The sequence below is a fragment of the Emys orbicularis genome, chromosome 7, assembly GCF_028017835.1.
Source record: "Emys orbicularis isolate rEmyOrb1 chromosome 7, rEmyOrb1.hap1, whole genome shotgun sequence".
NCBI lineage: Eukaryota > Metazoa > Chordata > Testudines > Emydidae > Emys > Emys orbicularis.
The window spans coordinates 41484500-41511943 of NC_088689.1; the positions used below are offsets into that span (position 1 = coordinate 41484500).

The following is a 27444-nucleotide window of genomic DNA, read 5'->3' on the forward strand; positions in this document are numbered from 1 at the left end:
TATCGCCTATGGGGTGACCTAGCTTAAGAGTATGCGCTGATATACCGGCCAATACGGTAACTCCGCCGCTACTCCTTCCCACACGGTAGCTCTGGAGATGTGGGTCTCCGGTCGCTCTTAGAACTTCCGGCAGGGGGCTGCTGCGCGCACTCGGCGGGTGACGCCATCGCCGCGCGCCGGCCCCTCCTCCCGTCTCGGCCACTGCCGCCGCCATGGAGTCCAACAGGGACGAGGCGGAGCGCTGTATTGCCATCGCCGTGGCCGCCATCAAGGCCAGCCAGCCCGACAAGGCGCTCCGCTTCCTGGAGAAGGCCCAGCGCCTCTACCCCTCCCAGCGGGTCCGCGGTGAGCGGGGTCCGGGGCGCGGGGGAGCCGGGGCCTGCGGCGCGAACGGCGGCGCTACTGACCTGTCACCTGTACTGCGCCTGCGCACTGAGCCCCGCCGCGCTGGGAATCATGGGACATGGAGTCCTCGCTTGCCCGGCAGGAAGGGCGGCGGGGGTTCCAGTGGGAGTCCCCCGTGGGTAGAACTAGGTTGTGACCGCGGGGAGTCATGGGGGAGCTGGGGCGGAACCGAGACCCTCTGCGTTGGGACAGGAGGCTGAACCCCACTCTACTGGGGCTCGAGGGACTACAGGTCCCAGAGGGCACCGCGCCGTCAGGCTGGGGGGTAACAGCCCTCCCCCCCCCGCGGAACCCCCCGTCTGCCTCCCCGCGCCCTGACCCGCCCCCAGAGACCCCGTCGCTCCCCTGCCCCTAGGAGCCCCCAACGCTCAACTTCCTTCATCCCCCTAACTCTCCGCCCCCAACCACCCTGCACACCCGTCCCACCCACCAACAGACCCGCTCCCCATCGCTGCCCCTCCCTCTGGAAGTGCCCCAAACCCTCGCAGTCCCTCCCACCCCGGCCTGTCAGGGGAAAAGGCCAACCTGGCTAATGGGGTGGGGAGGAAACTGCTGTCCTAGCACTGTCCATGCTGCCCTAGGCCTTTGCACCCAGGCATGGGGGCAGCTAATCCCATGTCAGTCTGTGTTTCCCAATCCTGTACCTATTATTTTGCTGCACACGTTTGGGGTGATGTTGTCCTCTAACGGCCAAAGGTGTGACAGACCCAAACTGAACTTCTCAATCAGAAGTGAAGGAAGAAACATGGCATGCTGTTACGGTCCTTTCCTCTGTGTAAACTGTGTTCTGAAAATCTGGGTTTACTATGGACCTACAAACGTGTAAACTTCGTATAAAGCTGGACAGTGAAATAACACCAGATTTGGGTGTGTAGAAGTTTGAGTCTAGAACAGGTGATGTTTCACATAATGAGGTATAATAGAGAAATAGAGTCCTTCCTATGTGTAAAGGTCACCTCCTGTTGAGTTGGTTCAGACTTCTTTGGAATGAGCATCTGTGCTCAATATAAAAGCTTTTATTTGAAAAATGTTACGTGCTTAAGCTTAGTCCATTTCTTAATAGTGAAAAGACACAATATTTCTGCTGAAAAAGTCTAATTAATACACTTTGGTGAAGTATGAAGACAGACACTTGATAAGCTTCTAAGTGAAATTGTGCTTGGAAAATTATTGGGTCTTAAAAATTGTGATGTTAGGCAGATTATATGTGGACATGTGGCTGTAGATTTGAGGGTGTACCTCTGGTGGCGTGTTATTTGGCAACATTTAGGGTCTAGAGTTGCTTCCCATCAAGCTCTCACTTGAGAATTGAGGATTTAAATAATGAAACTCTTCCTGAAAAGTGCTGAGGGAAAAACTGGGGGCGGAAAAAGGAAAGAGAGAGCAGAAATGGCATCATGTTACATAGAAGCTTCACTCAGGAATGGACTGTTCTCCGCTGTTTCAGGAATAGGCAGTAGTGTTAACTGGAAATAAAACCACCAGACACTGTGAAGTTCTGTCCCAGGTAGATGCTATCTATCACTGACAGATACCTGAGGGATCTTGTCCCCTCAACTTTTACAGCTTTTTACATAGGGGAAAAGCCTGGAATAACTAGTGCAGAAAAACTATTGCTGAACAGCTCTTCCACACTGGCTCCTTGTGTATATACTTTGGAAGTGGATTAACCAAATCCACAAAAAGCTACTCTGAGTGCAGAATAAGAGTGTTCACACAGGGAGCTAGTGTGGAACAGCTATTGTGCTTTAAATTCACACCCTAGCTATTTCTCATGAACTTTGCTGTGACTTCCCCATGTAGACAAGACCTAAGGGCATGGCTACACTTGCAGATGTAGAGCACTTCGAGTTAAACCAGCGTTCGGAGAGCACAGTAGGGTAAGCGCTGCAGTCTGTCCACACTGACAGCTTCAAGCACACTGGCGTGGTCACATTTGCAGCACTTGTAGCGGCATTGGGAGCGGTGCATTATGGGCAGCTATCCCAGCATGCAAGTGACTGCAACGTGCTTTTCAATTGGGGGGTGGTGGAGTGTGATAGGGAGTTTGTTGTGTGTATGTGGGGGGAGAGAGAGTGGGTTTTTGGGGGGCTGAGAACATATCAGCATACTCTCTTGTAAGTTCAGACAGCAGCAGACCCCCTCTCTCCCCCCTCCTCTCTCTCTCACACACAGCATTCCACAGTAATGGTTGATTTGTCGCAGAGCAGATAAGCAGCGGCCTGTCAAACGGAGCTTTCAAAGGGCATTTCCGCATTCCTGCAGCGATTCAAAACAATGACAAGAGTGGCCACTTGACTTAAGGGGATTATGGGATGTTTCTGGAGGCCGATCAGAGCACAGTAATGCAACACCGCGTTCACACTGGTGCTGCGGCACTCCAGCGGGGGCGCAGCAAACGTTATTCCTCTCGCCGAGGTGGAGTACCAGGAGCGCTCTAGCCGCGGAGTCAGAGCTCTCTATGTGCCTTGCCAGTGTGGACCGGGAGTGACCTAGTGCGCACGGGGCTCCTTTATTGCACACTAACTCGCAAGTGTAGCCAAGCCCTAAGTACCACTTACGTAGCTTGTCAGCCAATGAAACATAATAGACTTGTAAACAGTGCTTTTTTTGATGGAGGCAGCATGACCAGGTTGAAAGTTTTGTCTGGTTTTATTTTATTTTTTTAAGCAACTCAGAACAAAAAACCCCAATCTTTTAAAAATCCATCTGTCCTGCCACTTTTCCATTGCAATATCTAGTCGGTCCCCCCTCCCCCCAAACACACAATTTAGAGGTTTTGTGGTCTTCGGGGAGCTCATTTTCAGCTTCCCGCCCCCCGAAAGTAGACAACTAGGACAGAAGCAGAGTGTTAAATGAAAGGTTTGATAAAGTATCCCCTGCTCCTCCCCCCAATTAGAGGCATAATTACATCCGGAGTATGACTGAACAAGTTCATGTTGAAATCTTTGGTAGGGTGGAGGAGGAAAACTTGCAGTACGGCTGCCTCTATCATAATCGGCATACATGGGTAAACTGGAATCCAATTCCTGCATTACCAGACCTTTCATTCACCTAGTAAGGGTAGATGCTTGGAATAAATTCTTAGGTTTAACACACACTAAAACAAAACAAAACTTCTACCTGTCCCCTCTGGTTTCGTACGTGATTCCCAGCTCAGGTAGACATACACACTCAGGGCCTGCTTTAGCAGGTGTGGGGCCCCACGCCGGGATGCGAATTGTCTCGCGCCCCTCCCCCGCCCCAACTCCGCCCCGCCCCCTCCCTGCCCCATTGGATCCCTCCCCAAATCCCCGCCCTGGCCCCGCGTCTTCCCCAAGCACGCCGCATTCCTCCTCCTCACCCCTCCCTCCCAGGCTTGCGCTGATCAGCTGTATGGCGGTGCAAGCGCTGGAGGGAGGGGGGAGAAGCAGGACGCGGCTTTTTTTTTTTTTTTTTTTTCGCTCCGCCGGCAGCCCCGGACATTGCGGGGCCCTCTTAGGCGCGGGGCCCCATTCCGGGGAATCGGCCGAATCGGCTTAAAGCCGGCCCTGTACACACTTGAGCCAGTGCACTAAAAACAGCAGTGCAGCCACGGCTGCCTGAATACGTATCAAGGACCTCAGATTGGGTTGTACTTGGGCAGCTAGCTCATGCTGCCATAGCCACTTAGCAGTGTGCTAGCTTGAATACAGCTAGTGTTTGTCTACCTGAGCTGGGCAGACACCTCCTAGCTGTTGTGTAGACATGTCCCTAGAAGTACTGAAACCCAGTAGCAGACAGGGCCTACATATTTTTCCCCTAGAAGAGTCCTTGTGCCTTTGACAGCCCAGAGTGGCCACATTCCACACCTGCTTTACACCCTATCCTAAAGCTGAGGATGTTCTTTAATTGATAAGGGAGACTGAACCCTAATCTTCTCTTAAAATTTATATCAACCTAGCCACGTCGCTCAAGTTATTCTTAACATGCCTGTTATTTCACTGGTCAAGGTGGGCTTTGAGAGTCACAGAGAGGGATTTGCATGCAGGGAGAAGGTGGGATAAAAGACATTACTCAAAAGCTCTGTATTTTGCTACTAACTTTCCAAACTCCCATTGCTTTCTTTCTCCTGGCATCTCTTTTGGCTGTGAGGTCATCTCCCTGTGTTTGATATTGTGGTCATGAAGATGACTGATGATGCATTCTGCATTATGATATCACTACAGGACTACGGTGAAGAAGCCTGGCTAGGTGGGAGAAAACAGTCTCACCCTACTTGCCCTCCCCAGTCTACACTGCTGAGATTCTATGAAGTCCTCTGTGATCTAGGCCTGAGGGTGCTACATACAAGTGATGGTCATCCCCTAATGTCTCTCTGGGGAAGTTGCAATAGACATAATTGCCTTTACTGTTATCCTGAGATTCCATTCGCTGGGCTGGAAGTAGAACTTCCTTGGTTTACAGACCCAAGCTACAGAATTCCCTCATTGAGCATATCCACCAGAGTCCCTCTGCAGCTATCTTTAGGATTCTCTGCAAAGTCTGTTCATCTCATTTCTACATTGTTGGGTTTTGTTTGTTTTGTTTTTAAACACCTCTTCCTTCTTGCCTGCTTTATTTTGCAAGTGACTGTCTTGCCCATTGAACTGGGTTTGTTTAGCTATTTTGAACTATGCAGCATCCCAGATGTGTGTCTGTGTAAGCTTTAGAAATAAATAATAAACATATGCCTTTGACGTTTAGCAAGATGAAGTGAATAGTAAAAAAAAGAGGAAAGCAATTATTTTATTGGTATATGTTTATTGTCACTTGTGTGAATTCCTGCTCTAAATTTTTTAGACAGAACCAAAATTGGCTTTGATTTCTCAACTTTTTTGGGGGGGGAGTGAGGGTGGAGGGGGAACTCTTGGGGGGACCATTTGTTTTGGGAACTCTTTCCCAGTAGGGAGCTCTAGGCTGATTGTATGCCTCTCTCTAGTCCTGTGTGGCTTCCTCCCGCAACTGCAGACATGATGAATAGGCTTGTTCTGTTTCTGATGTGATTTTTGCCTTAAGGTTGGTGTTTAACCTTTCTTATCCAATTACCCAGGAAAAAGTGTAATCTTTTTGTGGAAAAACTCATCCTAGAAGCTCTGTTCCAGCAAGAATGGATCACCCTCAGAGATGCCTTGGCTTTCTTGAAGAGTTTTGCTATGGTGCTGATCAGGAAAACAGATGCTGAAGGGTGAATAAATACCAGTTTGCTCATCATGTGTGGGCATCCTTACCTGCACCTGGAGCAGTCATACTCAGGCCTAAATATCTGGCTTGGGTAGGGCAGAATAGACAGAAGGCTTATTCAATGTGGAATAATGGATGGGTCAGTGGAAATGGACAGATTAGAGTCCTAGGATGCAAGGAAAGAGGGGTACATTAATTTTTTTTAATGTACCACTTAAAAGTGCCTACTATAACCCCAACCATTCTATTATTGTGTCTCTCACCTTCCCACAGCCCATATCTGAGTGTAAGCTCTATTTCTTTACATTCTGTGACATGCCTAGTAATATGCTGCTGGGGAGAAATCTTGAAGTCTCTGTAATTACATGATGTTAATTTAGACTTTGTATGGTTAGTCTGATTCCTAAAAATCTCCCTTACAACTCGGTTAGTGAAATCAGTGCTAGCAAAGATCAAAAAGTCATTTGTGTAGACCATGTGTGTACACTGCCTGGCACAATAATAATAATAATATATAGCTCAGATTCTGACTTGGTTCTCTATGTGCTATCACTATATAAATTAATTTCTACAATAGTGAATTTTACCAAAAAAATCACCACCAGTGATGGAAGGCCCTGGCATAGACTAAGTTTCAGTGGCTTATGGTAGTTTTACAACTGGTAGCTGACTTTCTTAAAACTGCTTAATTTGGAAAAATGCAAACTAATACATCTGAGGAAAAGTAATCTAAACACACATGCTAATGGGGAGGGAGAGAGCTGGGAAGTAATGCTGACTGAATACAGGGGTAATAATGGACAGCAAGTTTGACACGAGTTTGCGATGTGCTGTGGCTGCATAAAAGGCCATTGTGATTTTTGGGATGCATATGCAAAGGAACCATGTTATGGAGCTGAGAAGTAGTAGTCCCAGCATGTGACTCTGCTGCAGCTGAGCCTGGAATTTAACATTCAGTTTTGGAACCCACATTACTGGAAATATATTGACAAATTAAAGGGAATTCCGAGAACAACAACAAAAAATAAGGGGGATGGAGGGATTGCCTTTTGAGACAAGATTTAAAGAGCTAAATATGTATAGTTTAACTAAGGAGTAGCAGAGGACCATAGATCTACAAATATTTGAGTAGTGTAAATACTAAGGAGGAAGATAAATTTAATATCAAGTAGAATTCTCTGTATAAGAATAGTGAGATGAAATTGAGAGAGAATTTAGACTGTGAAGAAATTTCTCCAGATATTCAGTGAGGTATATTAGACTGGAATAGTTTTCCCAAAATAAATATTGGTAGCCTTCTTGCTTGAGACTTTAAAAACTAAACTGAACAACATACCTGAAAATGTAATATAAGAAACACTCCTGCTTTTGTAGAGAGAGGGACTGTCTAATCTAATTGAGATTTTCTGCATTTAACTGGTATGGGAAATGTGAAAAAGAATGAGGCAGCCTATCTGGTGTCACCTGCAAGGTCAAAAGAGGCAGCCTGTAAACTATAATCTATGGGGAGTTTTGGAACAGTCAGATCTATTTAACAAAGTTTTCTGAAAGAAGAAATATTTTAAGGTTCAGAAGCTCAACAGGCAATTCAGCAAGGTACTTAGCCTTCAGTGTTCTTTGCTTTTTATCCTTCATTCTGTAATGATTCTCTTGGTTGGTTGTAGGATTATTGATCTGTTTCTTCTTCCCCAAACATAAACTTTGTGTAGCAGATATGATATCTTAGTTCAGCTGCTGGCTTGCATATGTTGTTTGCTGTTACGTAAAAAATGCAATATCCCCGTGGTAGAAAGTCTTAAATGTGCATTCAGGTAGACTCTTGGGCACTGCAGTAGATGGAATGTCCTTCTTTGGTATAGATTCTGGATAAAGGATTGCAACCTCTTCAAGTTACTGATATGTCTGTAAATACTATTTTCCATTTCTAGTTTTATTAAGTGTGTATACTTTTTATACAGTGGGGACGAGCCTTATGAAATACAGAAACTAAAAACTTGAAGAGTTGTCTGAAATTTAGTAAAAAGAAGCTTTGCAAAAAGGTGAACATTGCAAAATTAGATGGGAAAAGTGAATTTGAGTGGTGGTTTTATGCCTGCAGAGCACAATGATCTTCAGCTTCCTGCTCTGGCCAATTACGGAGCTGCATTTTTGGGCTGTGGTCTAAATTATTATGTCTGCCATGCCCCAGTCTGAAAGGTGGTAGCCATAGCATGGAGCCCTGAGGATGGAAGGAGAGGTTTTAAAGCAGAAGAGCCTTAGAGCAATATACATAAAATACTTGCACATCCCACTCAAGGACTTAAAATGTGAATTTGAAAAACCTCTCTATAACACATTGAAAAAGAGGCTCTCATAGCTTCCCTGCATCCTGCAAATAAATGAGACCCAGTACCGAAAACCAAAGTGCTCTTCCAACACATTCTGCTATGGATCTGATAATGTTAGACTTTATAGCCACAACCCCGCCACCATCGCTGTGTACTGTGGCTGTCTGTGCTCAAAGGAAGTTATTCAGCACATCCTGTATTTGAATCATTACAGTGTCTCTGGAACAGAGGAAAATTAGAAGGAAGCTTTATTTTTTTCCCCTTTTAACAAATTTGTGACTATCCCATGGGATTGTTTTCTAAACCTTGTAGGTATCAATGTTGTATTGTAACTTATCAAGCATTGTGGGACTGAAAGTCAGGAGGTTAGCTGAGTTAAATGGACGGATGTGATGTTGTTCCCAGGGTACCATTCTCTAAAGGTTACCATTCTCTAAAGCAGTGTTTTTCAACCACTGTTCCGCGGCACACTAGTGTGCCGCGAGATGTTGCCTGGTGTGCCGTGGGAAAAAAATATTAAACCATGCTTGAATGTCGGAACTGGTTACTAAAATTTTTGAATCCCACCACTGATGTTAAGGACTATAAATAGCTCAGAATATCAGCTTTGTGTTCAGCCAAACAGGCCCAGGTTGCGCACTGAATAAAGTATTTTATAATTTTTCATATTTCTGTTTACTTACTATTTCATAATAAAGTAATTATAAAATACTTTCTTTGTGTTTATTTGATTCCTATTCAAGAGAATTACTTTATATATAGTCAATATAGGCACAGAGTTAAATTTTTTATCATTTTCTAATGGTGGTGTGCCTCGTGATTTTTTTCATGAAACAAGTGTGCCTTTGCCCAAAAAAAGGTTGAAAAACACTGCTCTAAAGGTTGTTATTTATTCCTGAAGATGGAATACAAACTGGGAAATATTTGTTCCTAAAGGCAGGAAAAAGTGAAAATGAGAAAACAAATGTCTAGTAATTTGGGGACCCTGGTGTGACTTCCAGACTCTTGTCTCCCAGGCTGGTAGGGCCTGGGATTGCTGTGAAGGATGTGTGCTTTGCCCCTGCTGAAGTAGTAGTAGTATCAGTAAGCAGTGCCCCCCCTACTTTTGGTTGAGAAGCAGTGGGAACACTGGCATTCCTGGGCTGAAAAGATGGCATCTCTGATGAAGGGGGAAGAACGAATGGAGGATCCTTATGGTTGTGACAGAGATGAAGAGGGCTCCCTCTTTCTCAGTGGGTAAAGGGGCAATGTAGCTTCTGTGATTTGGATGATCTCTAAACTTTTCTCTTTTTCAATTGTTTTTAATTTTAGTGCTGATCGAATCCCTCACCAAGAATGAACAATCAGCCAATGGCCAGTCCAAATCCAGGGAGTCCACAAATGCCCACTTTAGGAAAATGAGTGGAGACTTCCCATCAGCCAATGGGGAGGCAGGTGGGGAGACTAGCAAAGGTTACACCCAAGATCAGGTGGATGCAGTTAAGAGGTAGGCAGTCACTGCTTCATTTTTCATAGGACAGAATAGTTTGTTGTCCAGTGACATTAATGATCTACCCCAACGGTGTTTGGTTTTATTGCATGATATCAGTCTGTTCTCCAGAGTGTTTCAAAGACATTTAAAACTTGTAGAAACACAGATTTTTTAATACATGGAGAAACTATGTGGGATGTGTGTTACTGTAATGAAAGACTTCGAATTATCTGAGAATGTTGGGTAACTGGAGAGTTGTTAATGGGCTTATAACATAAAAGTGTGAGAGGGATTTAATAGCCCTGGCTGGAATTGGCTGTCCTGTGCATAAGGTTCCCCCCTCCCACTCCATATGTATGCCTAGTACATTGAGGCTCAAATTTCTAGGCACCTTAATTCAGATAATTAATATTAAGTAAACTCTGCCAGTGCACATCAGGCCTGACCTGTAGTGTCTGCTGGTATTCCAGTCCTGAGTCTCTCTTGATGAGAGCCTGATAGTGGTACATTGTGGTGGTTTCCCATTCTATCACACTTTCATGTTGTGATACGCTTAGTAAAACTCCTGCTAAAATTGCCTGGAACAAGTTTACCTGGCATATGCAGTATACTGCTTGAAAACAGGTTTTCAGCTGGCATTTATCCCCCACCCTGTAAATACAAAGAGCAGATAAACTTAATTGTAGGCATAATCAGTTGCTAAACTCTTTTTTTAAAGCTATGGTATGTTTGAATTGCACAAGAACACTCATCATCTTGAGCTGATTAATTTCTGGATATTTTTACTACTTAATCCATTTTTTAAGAAGAATCCATTCTGTGATCTATATCATATTTTAGCTCTGAATTTTTGCAGTCTAGGTGGGGGGGGAAAGAGAGAACTCCTTGTGGAACTGCTAATGTACCTTGAACAACAGTAGTATGAACCAGGCCACTGTAACATAGGGCTGCATGACCTGAACAGGCTTTTTTCCTTCCTGTGGAAACCTTCAACAGACTATTTCAAAAGTCAATTTGGTCTGTGAATTAAATGAATCCGAGAGAACTGTTTTCCCCCAGATCCTGTCCCAGTGTTTGAGGGATCACTCTTGCTATCTGTCCCTGTTGTTGTGGGGAGCTCTCAAACCATGGACTCAGCTTCCCCTAACCAGCCCCTAGAACCTGAATTTATTGAGTTTCAAGTCATGTTGCGATGTTTGTTAGTTCTGTCAAACCTTTTCTTAAATTGCCTCCACACCAATGCAAAGTGACATTGGGCCACTTGAGGGCGCAGTCATTTTACTGGGTTGACTCATTTGTTCTTTAAGGACTGTAGATACCCTGGTAATAAAAGCACAGGGCAAACAGATATGTGAAATAAACTGGTTCATACCGAGGAATCAAAATTGAGTAAACCAAAGTTCAGAGGACAATATTAACTGGAATTGGGATGTAGGGATGCTGAAAAGTTGATGCATACAAAGGTAAGAAGCCTCCTTACCTCAAACTAACTGCCCCTGTCACCTCATTTCTCTTAACTTCTAGGGTAAAGCAGTGTAAAGATTACTATGAAATTCTAGGAGTGAACAGAGAGGCCTCTGACGAGGACCTGAAAAAGGCTTACCGAAAACTAGCACTGAAATTTCACCCAGATAAGAACCACGCGCCAGGTGCTACAGAAGCATTCAAAGGTAAAAACATGTTTCCTATTTCTTGAACTCAACTCCCTCACAAGCTGAAGGTCATGTATTGGGGTGACAGTCTAAGTGCAACCTCAGCTAAAAGATACTAAAACGATAAATGAAGGCTGATGAGTGGTGTGTTGTTGATTTCTGAGTGTATATTAAACAAAAATAAAGAAGGGACCCTGTAAGCCAGTGGACAAACTCGCCAGCCAGGGAAGTAGAATAAAGCTCCCAAAACAACTGAGTTCATGTCCCTTTCTTCTAGGCTCATTTTATTAACAAAGCTCAAAATAATGCAAACACTGGGGAAAAAAGGCCTGGTCCACTTTCCACCAACTAACTGCAAAGCAAGAGGATGCATCTTTCCCCCTAAGTAGCCCTTCCTGGCTATCTCTTAGGCCTACTGGGAGGAACTTCCTCAGGATCTTTCCTCAACCCTCGTGTTCAGCAGACTGAGCTAGAAGAAATCCTATACAGTTTTCAGCAGGCAGTTACATGATGCTTAGTCAGCGGACCCTTCTCCATCATGTTTCCTTCCTGGAGACAATAAATGCCCTCAACCTTCCCGGTCTTAAAGGGACAAGCCTTGGAACGGAGAGCAGGGATGTGCACGTGCACCTAAGGACCAGCAACCTGTTACAGACTCATTAGGTTGTGTAGAATTAGGAGTCAGCAGTTGGGACAGAAACCCTTGTCTCTTATAACTGCAGGTATCAGAAAGTGCCTTAGTATAACTCTAAATGCACACAGTTTAACTGAATTTATCACCGGGGGGGGGCGGGGGCGGGGGGATTGGGAAAACTGTCTGGCAGAAAACTGCCCTCTTCTGAGCTGGCATCAGAGAAACCAGTTACATAGTTTAAATTCTCCCACCCAATGAGCTTTCCAAGCAGTCCTCTAATAAGACTCCAGATTTCTCAGCAGACACATCAATATTGCAATTAAACAAAAATATCATAAATGGAATTACAATATATAAACCCCAAATAACAAACTCAGTTGTGCACCTGAACCAATTATGTAATTAACACCAGCCAAGATTTTTTTTTTAAATCCCCAATAACTTAAAACAAAACATAACTAAATGTAAAGATCCTGATTCTCAGAACCTATGTAGACACTGAAAAGGGAAATTTTCTTGGTAATGAGATCTATTAGGTTGTGGAATAGTTTACCAAGAGAAGCCCCGTCACTTGGAATATTTAAAACTAGACTTAAATGTAGCACTAGAAAACATAATATAGGGAGTAGTTCTGATTTTTAGGGATAAGGGCTAAATTACTGAACTTTCACCTCTAATTTCCGTGATTCTTAACATTTTCCTTTGTGTTAATGTTGCATCTTAATTTTATCTGTTATTTCAGTCTTAGCAGAAAGAACTAGAAAGCTTGCATTGTCGATTTTCAGGGGACTTTGCAAAGTGAGCATCGATACTCAGCAATCGATTGTGGCCCAGGTAAATACTTGGTGTCACTTTGGGAAAATCAGTAGTGTTACATGAGGAATAAGTTTAGCTCATTATATTAAGGTCTGTAGAAAAAAGCAGTGTGCTAAGAAAAATAGGTTTATTTTTGTGTACATTAAATAGTTGATATCAAATTAGACAAGCCTGACAAAACAAATGCTTGAAAAGGTGGGGTCGCTGGCTTAAAAATCTATTTACTAGAAAATATTCCCTCTAATATTAAGTCTTAAATTTAAGTGTAGTTCTACTCTGAAAAACATCTCTAGTAAAAGTTTCCTGAGGTTCTGTGTTCATTGTGTTTCACTGATGCCATGTAAAATGACTTAGTTTACAAATAAAATAAGGTTTTCCCAACTGACAACCTTCCTAACTTATCTTAGGGCTTGTACACACTAACACTTATGTCGGCATAACTTATATCGCTCAGGGGTGTGAATAAGCTACCCCCCGAGTAGTGTACGTCACACCGACCTAAGCGCTGGTGCGGACAGCGCTATGTCAGCAGGAGCGCTTCTCCTGCTAACGTTGTTATTACTGGTTCTGGACGTGATTTTTATTATGCCAATGGGAGAGCTCTCTCCTGTCTGCATCGAGCGTCTTCACCAGATGCGCTACAGTGGCGCAGCTGCACTGATGTAGTGCTTATAGTGTAGACTAGCCCTCAGTCTTCTAGGGCCTGAGTTTTCCTATTCCGGAGGCACAGCTGAGTGTGGCCAAGGTTGTTTAGGATTCTGAGGCTGCTGGGGGCCATTTTGGCCTCTAGTGTAAACTAGAGTAACCCCAAAGCTACTAATTCGTGCCTGGGCTGCAGCAGTTACTAAAGGACTGTCCAGCAGCCCAGAATAGCCATCTGCACTCTGACTCTCCCTTCTTCCCCTGTGCCACCCAGGGAACTCCCACCTTCCAGGGGAATATTTTCAGGGAGGTTGGGGTTGGCCTCCAGCTGTTTTTCTGTCCTTTTAACAGCATGAAAATGGCATAGAGGTGCCAGAACATTGCCTTGAATTGGGACCTGAGAGTCAAGTTCCATCCTTGGTGTCCTTCTCACTCATGACCACCAGTAATAAAGACTGTGCAAGCCAAATTATGTTCTTGTTGGCACCTGTTCAAATCAGAGTGAAGCCAGTGGGATTGTATAGGTGTCACTGAAGGCATAATTTGACCAGCAGAGTTTTTAATACTGGTGATGTTGGGTAAGAAGAAAGCCACCAAGCTTGATTCTGAGTTTAGGATTCAGAGTAGCAGCTGTGTTAGTCTGTATCGCAAAAAGAAGAGGAGTACTTGTGGCACCTTAGAGACTAACAAATTTATTTGAGTATAAGCTTTCGTGGGCTACAGCCCACTTCATCAGATGCATAGAATGGAACATATAGTAAGAAGATATATATACATTTCATGTTCTCTGTATGTATATATGTCTTCTTACTATATGTTCCATTCTATTCATCTGATGAAGTGGGCTGTAGCCCACGAAAGCTTATGGTCAAATAAATTTGTTAGTCTCTAAGGTGCCACAAGTACTCCTGTTCTTTTTGAGTTTAGGTTGAGTTTCTAGGGATGGTGAGAAAAAAAGCTATTTTTGTTTGTAAATTGAGTAAAATTGATGAGGCATCAGTGAGATAAACATAGAACTTCAAAATGCTACTTTTACATGTCACTTTTCAAAGTGGAACTCTATTTAAAGTATCATGTCCAGTTTCAACTAGCTAGCTTGTGAGTGAAATACATGAGGTTCCTATGGGGGTTGGGAAGTCTATTTTCAAGTGTATACTACTATGTTATTTGATATTAGGGTATGTGGTTTTTTTTTTTTTTTTAATGGATAGGCATAAGTTGAGGAGCAAAAGTCAGAGGCAGGGGTTGTTCAGGCCTATTAATTCTTAAATCTATGACTGATAAGTGTATTGCAATTAGCAAATAGTGGGCTGAGCCTCCAGCTACCTGGGAGAGACCTTTTATGCATTGGGTTCAGATCAAATCTGCATGTGCATGCAGACATCCACATTAGTGCCTGTCATAAACCTTTCTTCAACAGTTTACTCTTCAATCCTTGAAAAGTGGCAAAAGGCAGGTTTCTTCACCAGTAATCTTAAATAATCATATTTACTGAAGGCTTAGACGCAAGTTACATGTCAAAACTGCATTAAGCAAGGTGCACTTTATCCTCCATTACTGGACTATCAACTGTCAGGTTATCTTTCTTCAAAGCCATGTCTCATTGATTCTCCACTTCATTATGCCTCTGATATTAGCACTCTTGTCATAATGCCCATTAAAGCCCAGCTGTTTGGTTCCAGAGGATGAAGGGGAAAATATGCAGGGCTCTGGAGATTTTAGTTATTTTTTTCTTACATTGATGTATTAGCTGATGCTTTAACATTAATCTTCCCAGTGACATCTGATAAAGTGCTGTTTTGCCTTGAGACTTTGTCTTAATCAGTAGTTGCAATAGCCCACACTGTCCCTTGGAGTTCCTATCACTAGCTTTGGCTGACTTTGGGGAAAAAAATTAAACCTGACCACTTTAGCTAAACTTCTGGTTTGGAGTGAGATAGCAGCAATACATTGCAAAATACTTATTGGGAACATGACTGCTAATATCTCTTGGGTTTTAATGCCAATAAAAGTTCATACAGAAAACAAAACCTAGACCTCAGATTCTTCCATTTGAATTGCCTGCCAATGTTCCTTGCACCTTAACTTATACTGGCATAACTTTCCCATGTAGATAAGCCCTCTTGCTGCTCTGGCTACATGTGCATCAACAGGAAAGGAGGAGTTACATGAATCTATCTGAAGGAGAAAGCCTTGTAAAGCTTATGTTGAAAAATCCTCCGTCAACTCCAGTACAATTAGCTTGTCTATATCCTCCTCACTCATAAGTTATCATCTCACACTATGTAGTTGAGGATGAGGAGAGAAATGGACTCTTGCAGAGTCAGGGACAGAAACTCTCAGGTAGATGGGTAGGTAGATAAAGGAGTTGACAAATGGAGGTGTGTAAAGAAAAGAAAATGCAAATGTAGAAGCAAATGCAAATTTAGCAGCAGTAAAGCTGCAAGTAAGCATTCTTCCAGGTTGGTTAGAGTGAGGCAAGAGTGGAAGAAGAGAGTTGGGAAGAAAGGAGGCTGGGGTTTAATTTCAGTATTTTTCCATTGTCACAATGCTGTGTAAGCTGTTCCTCTTAATTGTACCCCTTCCCTCTGGCATGTGGAAATTTCTGAGACCTGGAACCTGCATGGACAAGACCTTTACCCAGGATTTCTTTAAGATGTTTTATTTGTGTGCTTTGGGCCTTTCAGTGATTTGAGCCATATTTTTGGACAATAAACTTGGAATCGCATAATGTCATTTTTAGAGTACATTTTCCAAGTAAAGCCATGCTTCAATATATATTTTCGCATGGTTTAAGAAGTTAATCTGAAAATTAATCCTTACAAGTAAAAAAAAAAAAAAAAAGTACTCTGCAGAGTCAGGAATAGAAACTCGTAGGTAGATAGGGGAGACCTGAAGAAGAGCTCTGTGTCGCTCAAAAGCTTGTCTCTTTCACCAGCAGCAGTTGGTCCAGTAAAAGATACTACCTCACCCACCTCGTCTCTCAAGTAAAAAAACTTTTAAACTCAGTAGAATGTAGAGTCAGTAATCTTGACAGTATCCTTCCAGGAATTTAGAGTTTTTGATTCATCTGGAAGGATATCTCTGTCACCCCAGGATTTGAGCAAAGTAGCACTGTGTGTATGGATCCTGGTTTGAGTTAATCAAGGTCTCAATCATTTTATCAAATGGCCTTGTCCTCTTCTTCTATTTGCATCCAGCCTAGAGATGCATTCCTGTAATGATCAGGGATGTTAAGTACCCTTTTAAAGAGGTTGAATAATTGACAATTTAATCTATGTAATGGGACCTGTCAGTTTGCAGGTGCGAAACTTCTTCAGAAGAGGGGAATGTATTACCAGGAGAAATAGGCTAACCGCACTTCCTTTTTGCCAATATTTCAGCCATTGGTAATGCATATGCAGTATTGAGCAACCCAGAGAAGCGGAAGCAATATGACCAGTTTGGAGATGAGAAAGTCAACCCTTCAAGACATGGACACAGTCATACAGACTTCCACCGTGGATTCGAAGCAGACATCTCACCTGAGGATCTCTTCAACATGTTCTTTGGTGGTGGATTTCCTTCTAGTAAGCCTATCAAGTTTTAATCTGCTCTGTAGGCAGGGGTGGTTCCATTCGGCTATCTTTGCTGCCACTCTTGTGACAGAACAATAATGCAGTAATGGTTTATTTGGCAGCCTGTGGTGATACTGAGAGCTGTGTTCCTCTCAATAGCTGAAGTAGATGAGAGTTCTCCTTACAAGTGACTGTTCGTTACTGATGTAAACATCTCAGTTTCCTAAATGTTTAAAATTAGAGCTCTGAGAACTCAACCCACTGGAGAAATAGCTTGTTGAACCAGCAGGTAGTGTCATCAGAGCTGGAATTCTTAGGACCCTCAAATGGATTTTGCATACTGGTCATATTCACCTTTTTTAATTTGTCTTGAACATTTTTTAAGTTACTTTTTTACACTAGTTTTACAAGCCTGTTTTGAGGATGTATTAAAACCCTCTTCATCAGAATAAACATACTAACTTCTAGGCCACTAACCACCAAGAAGAGATCTCTCACCCACATTGCTTCTTCAACATCTGCTGTGCTGCACAACTAAGACACTAAAACTAGCAGGTATCAGTCTCCAGTTCTTTCACCCTACTTTCCTATCTCTCCCGTCACAAAAATCAATCAAAAATATTTGTGTCTATATATATATATATATATATGTATGTATGTGTCAAGGAGGTGTTGAGTAGTCATGGCCTCCCCCTGCTAGCCAAATCTGACCATAGTGAACTTTTAGGGACTTCTCTAGAACATGATTTAAATTTGTTCAGACTGAAATTAAATCTGTATAAATTGATCAGGGCAAGGAGTTGTCTCCCTAATTTCCTTTGTACACCATTTAATGGTCACCATTTTTTCCTTTTACAAGCACATAAAGTTACTGTGTTATTCCCTCTCCTAAGTAGAGGAATTACCTGAGGAATAGCACAATAACATTAAGTACTTGCAGAGGCATTTGTAAAGCTTTTACTAGTATTCATTATACTAGCTGTAATGGAATAGGTGTTTGAGTGAAGGAACCACTGAGATAACTGAGAAAGATGACTATTGGGGTTTGTTTATAATTTCTTCTTCCCCATTACCTTGTGAATTCATAAACAGGTTAATAGTAAGGCTACTTCTATTATTCAAAACTACAGCTAAGTAAAGACGACAGATGTAGGAACTCTACACTTAATTATAAAAGAGAGCCATTTTTTTCTGATCAGGAAACTAGGAAAAAAATATTATTTTATTTATAACTTCTTAGTTTTATAATCTAAAATTCAACACCACACAGTACTGAAGAGACTTGCACAATGTTTCCACCCACCCTGAAGTCCTCCAGTTTGGCTACACAAATAATGTGGACCATCCACCAATTACCCTTCAGGCAGGTCTGCTTGGCACTCTCCCACCTTGGGAATAAGTCTTTTCTGGTAGTAACATTGTTCAGTTTAGGACTTACCGCTCATTTCCTAAATGCTTACCAGGCAGGAATCCAAATTCTTCCTTAAAAAAAAAAAAAATCTTTTTATCATCCCTGCTGAGTTGGTGTTCACCCTCACAGCTTAGCCAACCCTGTCAGGTACATTTTTTAAAGATGCCTCCATTATTATTTTCTAGAGTGATGCTGCAATGTCATTACTTGGTGACACCTGGCTAAAACTCCAACCAACATCACAGGGTGGCTTAGGTGAACATTTCTGAATTTCATTGTGATTTGTCTATGCCTAATCTGCCCATGTGTTGCATTCTTAATCAGGTAGGATGATGTGGCGTGTGCACAATTCTTTTGATCTCATCACCTGCCAGGCTAGCTGTCAGAATGTCCCAGTGTTCTGGATTCTTTTTAATGGATTTCTTTTGCCCACAGGTAATGTTCACGTATACAGCAATGGCAGGATGCGATATACCTACCATCAGAGGCATGACAGACGAGAACATCAGGGTGATGTAAGTGGGGACGACCAAGGGGAAAGTAAAAAGGCTTTAATGTGTGCAACCCAAAAAACAGGTTGCTGTCGTAGCGATTGTATTAAATTGGCCACCTGGTTTTCCATTTTCCTAGATAAGTGGAGTGCTTTTCTATTGTTGTGTCAAGTGAGTTTATTTTTTTCTATCAGAGTTGCCTGTTTCACTTACTTACAGTTGAATTTCCATGACTTTCATACATATGCAGATGCAGCTTATCAGACTGGATCCCATTTACACAATGGGAAAATAAATGTCATTTTCTGTTTGGCATAGCATCATATTGACATAAAATTCTAGCATCAGCCAAATGCAGCATGAACTGAAATTTCTTTTTTACCTAAACACTTAATTCCAAAAGTCAGATTTCTCTTGAAACAATGAGCAGAAATTAACTGAAGAGTGGAGGGTTTATCCACCTTATATGTGAGTCCTCATAACATCTACACCCATTCCTCCTTATTTTGCTACCCAGGATGTGCTGCTGGTGGCATGATGCTACAGTGTTAACTCATCAGGCCTATTTGAAGTTGTTATAATCTAAGAATGCCAGAAAAATAACCAGGGTGTTGTGATCATGATCTTAGAGGGGGATGGTTAGTCAAAACATCTGACTTATTCAATGACTTTCCTATACCCAAATGTTCTCAGGCACACTTTGTGAACCAGACCTGTTCAACACATGAACTCTCACAAAATGCAAAACCAGAGTGGTAGAGAAGGGACCTCCAGACTTGATGAAACCAAGAGACAGAAAATTTAAAGATTTAAACATCTACCGATTTTTCTTTTCTGTCCCCAACCTCTGTCCGAACTCTGAGATTTCTTGCTCCTGAATCTCAAATTACCATGCCACCACCTTTCCACTGAGCACTGGACAGGGCAGGACTTCTAATCCGTTCTCCTCTTTAGTTAGTCAAGGAAGACACTTTTATAGTGACAGGAGGCATTTCTGTGCCTCCTTTTGTCACAGAGGCCAAATGTGCTGCTTCTACAATGCTCCCAGTCCCATCTGGCTAAGGAAATGAGACAGAGGGGCCATGGAGCTAACCCAGATCTCTTTCACAGCAGTGTAGACCATTAATACAGGATATATTTTTAAATGCTATTGGGTGTTTTTTCTTAGGTCTTTGGGGACAGATGTTCTGCACTAGAGTGGGGAGGGAATTTAAGAGGTGAGGCAGAAAGGGACGCAAACTCATCTTGCATATCATTGTAAAGGGGGAGCATTTTCTAAAGAATCTATCTAATGCTGTGGTACTAGTCTCTACAGACTGACATGGATATGAAATGCGCATTAGCAACTGTCCTGGAAATCTTTAAATATAACAATGACATGAGTCCTTCCAAACTCACATTCAAGACTTTTTTTTTTTTTTTTCCACCCCCCAAAAAACGTGATGGTGATTTGGGATGTGTAGGATGGCTTTAGCACTTTCAGGTGTGCTTTCAAAGTAATGCTCAGGGATTTAACCCCATGACTGCCATTACTGCTGGTGGAAATCACTGGGCAGCAAAATCCCCACAAGCTGCTTTGGCAATGTTCTTTTGACTCTTTTATTTTTATTTTTAAACCCCATCGAACAGTTAGTCCTGTTGCCTCTTTGACTAATGCAGAATGCAAAACACAGTTCCCACTCACATCAGTGGGATCAAGGGCACAGTATGATTGGATTTGCAAGGGAGGGTGAGATGCTAAATAGTCTTATGCATGTAAACGTATTGATGACATTCCATTGTATATTTCTGTTCCCCCTCAGGGTGGCCTTGGGTTGTTTGTCCAGCTGATGCCTATTCTCATCCTGATAATTGTTTCAGCTCTCAGCCAGATGATGGTCTCCAGCCCACCTTACAGTTTGAGCCACAGGCCGTTAGTACCCATAACTCTCATATATATTTAGCTTGGGGATGGGCTGGGAGCAGGGGGACCAATTGGAAACAAGAATTGGTTGTTAGTGGTTGGGATCTTTGTGTTTTATTTTCACTTTTTGGTATGTTTTCTTGCCTTTCCTTTCCTAATGTTCCTCTTGCTTTCACATGCCCCATAACATTATGTAACACCTGTAATTGTTGAGACGGATGACTTGGAGATCTGCCAGCACCCATTATCGCAGCCCAGAATGCTAGTTCAATGAGCAAAAATAAACCTTTTTAATCCCATTTTTCTTCTTTGAGTGGCTCTGCATATTCCCACTTATGGATATTGTGGCACCTCATGGGGCCTAACAATAGAACCTTCTCCAAGAAGCAGCCATTAGAGCACTCACGCGCCCCCTCCTGCCTCTCCTGTCGGTGTCTCTGAATGTTCTGAGGATAAGGTTATATAAGAAGGTGCAGTGCCCTCTAGCACCTCAGTTCCTTCCATCTGTGTGCCAGATGGACATGAACTACTCCAGTCCATTCGGATCCAGTTTTGTTTTGTTTTTTCCATTCTTGCTGTCATGATAATTTAGTTAAGTGATAAATATAGATAGTTCAGTTATTTAGTAGCCCAGTTCCGGGTTATGTTGGGACTGAAGAAAAAGAAGCTGGGATTCAAGAAATGTTCTTCGTGCTCAGCTGTCTTCCTGGTCTCGAACAGCCACGTTAGGAGACTGAAATGCCTGGTGGCATGTGTCTGAATTGTATTGCTTGTCTAACTTTAGGTTATAGGCTCCTCGGGTCATGTTATTCCTCTGGTTTCTACAGTACCAGGCAGACTCAGGAAGGTCATCAAATGATAAATACTATGATTCTCTTCACATGTGCCCAAAATGTAGTGTCCTTTCTTGACATAACACACAGGCATGGGGCTCAAGCTTGTGAAGAACCTAGGGCTCTGTTTTGAGTGGCAAGAAGGGTGTGCTTAGGTTCCCCTTTTTTCAAATTACATTAAGCTAAACAGGAACAAGACACTCTTGTTCTGAAATAAATGTGCCCACACATGAAGTTAATCAGGAACAACTCCATGTTTAGACAAGCCCTTACATTCCTCAGTAGGTTCACCTAGATATACTAAGTATCTGTACATCTACGCTGTCTGAAGTGTCTGGTCAGTGAATCAGAAGAGAATACCCTTTTGGAGGTATTCTCTGTCCTGGCCCTGTCTTGAATAAAGAGGGAAGGAATTGGGGAGGAGGAGGATATGGGGAAAGGGGAACCTAGCTCCTTTCCTGCAGCAATAGTGGATGCTGCAGCATGTTGCTAGGTAGAGCAATGTGCCCTCTTGGGGTTAACAGTAATCTGCAGTGAGAGGAACTGAGGGTCTGGATTCATCAAGCAGACAGTCTTATTGAGCAAGCTTAGCTATCAGCTGTGTCTTTGTTCTACTTTGACCTACATTCTGACTTCATTCTGTGAACAAATATATTTCTGAAATACTGGTTTGTCTTAGTCTTCAGCTCGAGATCCATCAGCTTCAGAGATTCATAACCAGACACATACAGCATCTTTGGGGCACATCCTGAAGGAGAAGGGCCGTATGTTTGGGAAGGAAGTAGCAAAAAGTATTTCAAACACTAGCTGCTGAGGAGCTGTTGAAGATTGTAATGAGCACTTAATTCTAAAACATGTATGGAGTCCTCTGGCAGTCAACACCCAAGATACCCCAGTGTTCTGAAGCACACCCATGTAGCTCAGGGAAGAATTGATTGGTTGGCTAGGTAGGTTTTATTTCCACCTGGTAGAATGTTCCACTATGTCCGTTCCACCAGAGATAAAACTCTCCTTACCAAAACAGCAAGTGTACAGGAAGGATATGTCCTTTAATAGATTAATAATGCATATTAGCTGTTGCTTGTCCAAAAATTTCTACTTTGTGTTTGAATAACATTTACTATTTTGGCTTTTCTCCCTGGACTAGGTCTGTGGGTCACATACACAGGAGAGTGACGGAGCACTTGAAAGTAGCTTACTATGTAGCTGAGAACTTTGCAGAAGAGTACACTGGTACAAACCTGAAAAATGTTGAGAGGAGCGTGGAAGACGATTACATTGCAAACCTTAGAAATAACTGCTGGAAGGAAAAGCAACAGAGTGAGTGGAATGGTGGGAGGAATGGAAACCTTCTGAGGTCACTTTCTTAAAAGTCTGATTTGTTTTAGAAAAAAGTCCTTGAGTAGGAACAGAGATACATAAATCTCTGATAGCTCAATCATAATTTCATTGCTGTGTAGAACCTGAGGCAGCCCATCGGCCCTGTGTCTGCAATGGTTTGATGACAAATCGGTCACCTCTGTCCCGTATAATTTTTTTAAACAATAATATTATAGAAATGATCAGTGTAGCAGCTCCATTCTGTGGAGCTCCTTTGCCATGTCAGTGGGATATGAACAGAATTCTCTGATTTCCTGAGGAATCGGGAAGGTAGGGCCAGGAGACTCTCAGGAGTTTCCTGATGTTTCCTTATTGCCCTGGGGTTATCGTGTCATTTTAGAACAAAGTGATTTAGTGCTTACGAAGCGTATATCTTTACAGCCCCGTTCTGTCTAACGAGCCATATCAGAGAGTCTACAAGGTGAAAAATGGAATCCTCTTCATTTTTTTTTTTTTTATGACTGTTTAACTCTCAAGGTTTATCATCAAAGATAACATTTTATTGACTCCACCCTCGATTGGCCCCTTTCTCAAATGACTGTATGATAGATGATTACAGCTGCTTTGAACTAATGCCCAGTTTGGGATTTGTGTGCAAATATATTGGCATTGTTGTTTGTATGGGATCAAAAAGAGATTCCAAAGCTTTCTTGGATCCCCACAACATGCACACTATCTTTCTGACCAAGAAGTGCTGAATGTGACACCCTGACATTGCTATTCTCAGTCAGCCAAAGTTGTTGCTGCAGAGCGATGCAATAGACCAAGCTAGAGTGATAAACTCTGATCCACCATATTTCTTCTTTCCCACACTACCAGGCTACCCCTTATGTTACTCATTTAATGCACACTAGGGCTACTTCCAGTTCCCAGCACATATCTAAAACTTTCCTTAGAATGAGCCATTGAAGGCCTGTTGACAAAGATCACTTTTGTTCTGTTCCAAAGGACATCAGGTATTCCCTACCCTCTCACTGTACTTCATCTGGCCTTGAAGAACTTGAGGCCAGATCCTTTTCCCATTGAAATCAATAGGATGTTGAGGAGTTGATACATCACACTTCACATCTTGGTGAATGATTGTTTTTAATGTTGGAATTTTTCCTTTTCAGAGGAAGGCTTGCTTTATCGAGCACGTTACTTTGGAGATTCAGATCTGTATCAAAGAGCACAGAGGATGGGCACCCCAAGCTGTAGCAGACTGTCGGAAGTTCAAGCCTCCATGCATGGATAGTAACTACTAGACCACTCAGCGGAGGTCTAAGTACGAGCCGGTGATTTTCCTGTGACACTGAAGCATGACACATCAATGATTTTCATACTTATTTAAATCTCTCAGATCTAGATCTTCATGTGTCTCTCCTCTCAATGTGCATGTGTAACAAGGAGAAAGCATAACCCTCTGTTAAGCATATACACCTTCACTGGGATGGTTGGTTTAATTTGCATGCCAGCACCTCAAATGCTCTTCCAGTTCACATCTGTTTCTTAGCATTGCTGGTGTCAGCTCTCTGGGAGCAAAGTGAAAGGCCTGGGCATGTTTGCGAGTCAACTGAGTTCTTGTCAAGCATCCATTTGAGACAATGTCACTTTTTGCTTTGTCTGGTCAAAAGTTGTTCCCCTTATCAAGCATTTATCAGATTGGGCAACTGGCAGTCACATTTCTGTAGCCAGTTTTTGTTGCTCTATTGCCTATTTTATTGTACCAGGGCACTTGAAGAAATATGATCACAGGGAAGAGATTTCTGTAAGATAGATGTTTCTTGTCCCTCTGCCGTCTTCCCTAGACACTCAGTGAAACCAAACCAAACTCTCACTGGATGCAGCAGGTTGTAGAGGTAACTTACTTCATTGAACTGGGGGTCAAGGGGAAGCCAGCTGTGAGTGCTGGAGACTCATGGTGTCTTCACAGCACAATAGCATGGTAAACCTGATGAATCAGAGTGGTGTGGTGGCGGTTCAAATGGCATAAATGAAAGTAGCACTAGATTACTCAAAGGAGGACTGTGTGCAAATAAATTTAAAATTTGGCCCAGGGTTGGAGCCTCTTCTCTATGTCATTATTAGGTCTGATTTTTTGCAAAGGCAGGAGGCTTCACCCATCAGCAACTAACAGGATGAATGTGAAACACACAGGCTTTCCCCATCTCTCACAGATTTAATTAAAAGCAGGGGCTTGTTAGAGGGGAACAAAATGAGACTTTGCACCATATTTTCAGATGCACGCACACCCATTACACCTTAGTTATCTTGTATGTCAGACATCTGGTCACCTAAGTTGAGTACCCAAGTAAGTTAGGAGGGCTAGGGTTAGGTTTTTTGTTTTGTTTTTTGGCAGGTGGCACACATTTGAAAATTTGGTCCTTAATGTCCGTTCTCAGCTCAGGTGTCTGCCGTTTTTGAGTGTCTTGCATTTGGGATTTTTTTTTTTTTTTATATATATATAATATATATATATATAATGTCCTGTACCTTGTTTTGATAATTGTTCCTCTTATTAAATGGAAATATTTTAATTAACTTTGTCACTCTCTCTCTAACTCAGCATATCTCTGTGTATCCATGGTCTAATGAAGAGCGTAGCTGTAAAACAAAGAACTACTTTAGCATTTTTCAGTTAGACATGTTACCTGTAATTTGGGGAGGTGGGTGGGAAAGGTGTTTTGTCTTAAATGGTTATCATGGATTGGAGACTGACACGGTTACCACTTTTATTCCCAGACTCTTGAAATGCCTGAAGACTTTTGGCGAAGTGCACTGAGCCAAGGTGACAGACTTTATATTTAAAGAATCAAACCTTAAATTAAAATGGAATTGGAGAATTAGCAACGCACAACTGCCCTCTCTCTTCTCTCTCTCTCTCTGTCTCCAACGTTAGATGCAGCAGGCAGCAGTTAGGAAATAAAGCTGCCTGTCTTCTCCCCTTCTTTCCAACACCACTAGAGTGCGACAGTCTAGTCTCTCCTAGGATACAGCAACCATGAGAACAAGTGTAGAGTATAAAAAACAAACTGCAGCAAGCCATGAAGCAGAAGGAGACCCTTCCATGATTGCACTGGGCACTTCGAACGGAGAGAGAAATTGGAAGATTTTTTTTTAGGACTAAAAACCAATTAATAAGAAAAGAATCTATCTATTTAGAATTAATTTATAGCTATATGTATGTTGTACTTTTAAACTATGCAGGGATTGGATTAAATTATTTAGTTTTCTGCCCAATTTAGTAAACTGTAAAGTGTGAACTCTAACCTGTTTTGGGGGGGCCGTGCAGCCCTGCAGACCTATCCAATTTCAGGTCGTCATTTGATGATACTTTGCATTTATTTTATTTTTTTTTATTTTGTTGAGGAAAATATAATTTTGTGACTGAGTTTTTTTTATAAAAGAATCTCTAAATCTGTAGAAAGAAGATTTCTTAAAATTGACCAGACTTCTGATTTGTTTTTGCTATATTGATTTAATTGGTGGCAGTCAACAGTGCTGGATTCTTGTACAGCAAGGAGAGGATTGTCATAAATGGTCTTAGCTCATCAGTGTTCAATTGGTTTATGTGTGTGTGTAACTTTTTTTTTTCCAGAGTCTGCTTTATTTCTGCCTTGTAATCAGTGTGCAGCATTAGTTCTGTAAACAGGGCCTGCCACGAGCTATGTCCTTTTGTTCTTATCTTTCCTAAACTCAGAGTTCCTCATCCAGCAGACTGCTAACTGTAATAGGGCTGTTACCTTGCCATAACACTTCTGATGTTTCAACCTGTATTGACATCCCCAAAAAACAGAGTCTTTGATTCTGGTGAAAGAAGTTTTGGTGGGGAGATCAGAAAGAGGGGGATGGTTAATCTTCAGTTGCTTAATTGGGCTTTGACGCATCTGATACTACATCACACTACGTTTTACCCATTTTTTAGCAATGGTTTTGCCCATCATGCATTTTAGAAGAAGAAATGATGCTGCTAAAAGCCTTGGGGTACCTGCTTGAGTAAGCAGGACCTGGATTAGAGCAACAGGATAGCGCTCAAGGTTATTCTAAACCCAGTGCATCTCTTTGACATATGAAGTGAGAGAGGCAAAAGTTGAATGAGCTAAGTTACCATTAATGGCATAAACTGGATTCTTCTCTACCCTGATGTTAATTTTTGCCTGAAGACATTTCCTATAAGAACAGTTTTCAGAGTTCCCTTATGGTGGAATTTATCAAAATAGCAATGGCTGCCAAGTAAGGTGGTAAGGGGCTGGGAGAAAAGTGAAAGGCCAGATGGTTTTATTTCTGTTTGTTGTTTGAAATTGACCAGCTCTATTTTTTAACTGGATATTTATGTAGCAAAATGGTTCTGAGCCCTCCTGTTCATTGCAAGCCTTACTATCCACTACTGTGATGTATCTGATCTGATTTCAAGTTTTAAAAGATATCCCCCAGGTCTTTGGAGAGGGATATGGTGGAAATAAAATATTTTGGAATAAATGCTGTTTACAGAGGCACACGAGCTACCCAGCATTAAGAGATGTTGGAGGGGAAATGTGAGAGACAACTCATGTTTGCAAAAGGTGCTGACATCTTTCAAAATGGCACTCCTGCTCCAGTGCCCATCCAACCAAATCTTTTGATTTCTCAAGTAGATATCCATGGATGGTAAGCGCTATGTGCAATAAAGCATAGATCCTAAAGGATACTCACAGAATCTGTATTTCTTGATTTAGAATTAATTATACAATTGTACATCTATAAATAAATGTTTATTATGTGA

At 42.2% G+C, this 27444-nt stretch overlaps 1 protein-coding gene across 1 annotated transcript; it reads left to right on the top strand.

Annotated features, from left to right (window-relative positions):
- The first annotated feature begins 198 nt into the window (after nucleotides 1-198).
- Nucleotides 199-27444, top strand: DNAJB12 (DnaJ heat shock protein family (Hsp40) member B12). The gene is made up of 9 exons (XM_065407213.1): nucleotides 199-345; nucleotides 9225-9399; nucleotides 10909-11054; nucleotides 16512-16697; nucleotides 18532-18611; nucleotides 20390-20499; nucleotides 22471-22643; nucleotides 23816-23967; nucleotides 25425-27444. Exons 1-8 carry the CDS (start codon nucleotides 213-215, stop codon nucleotides 23935-23937), a joined length of 1125 nt encoding a protein of 374 aa, XP_065263285.1. The 5' UTR covers nucleotides 199-212; the 3' UTR covers nucleotides 23938-23967; nucleotides 25425-27444.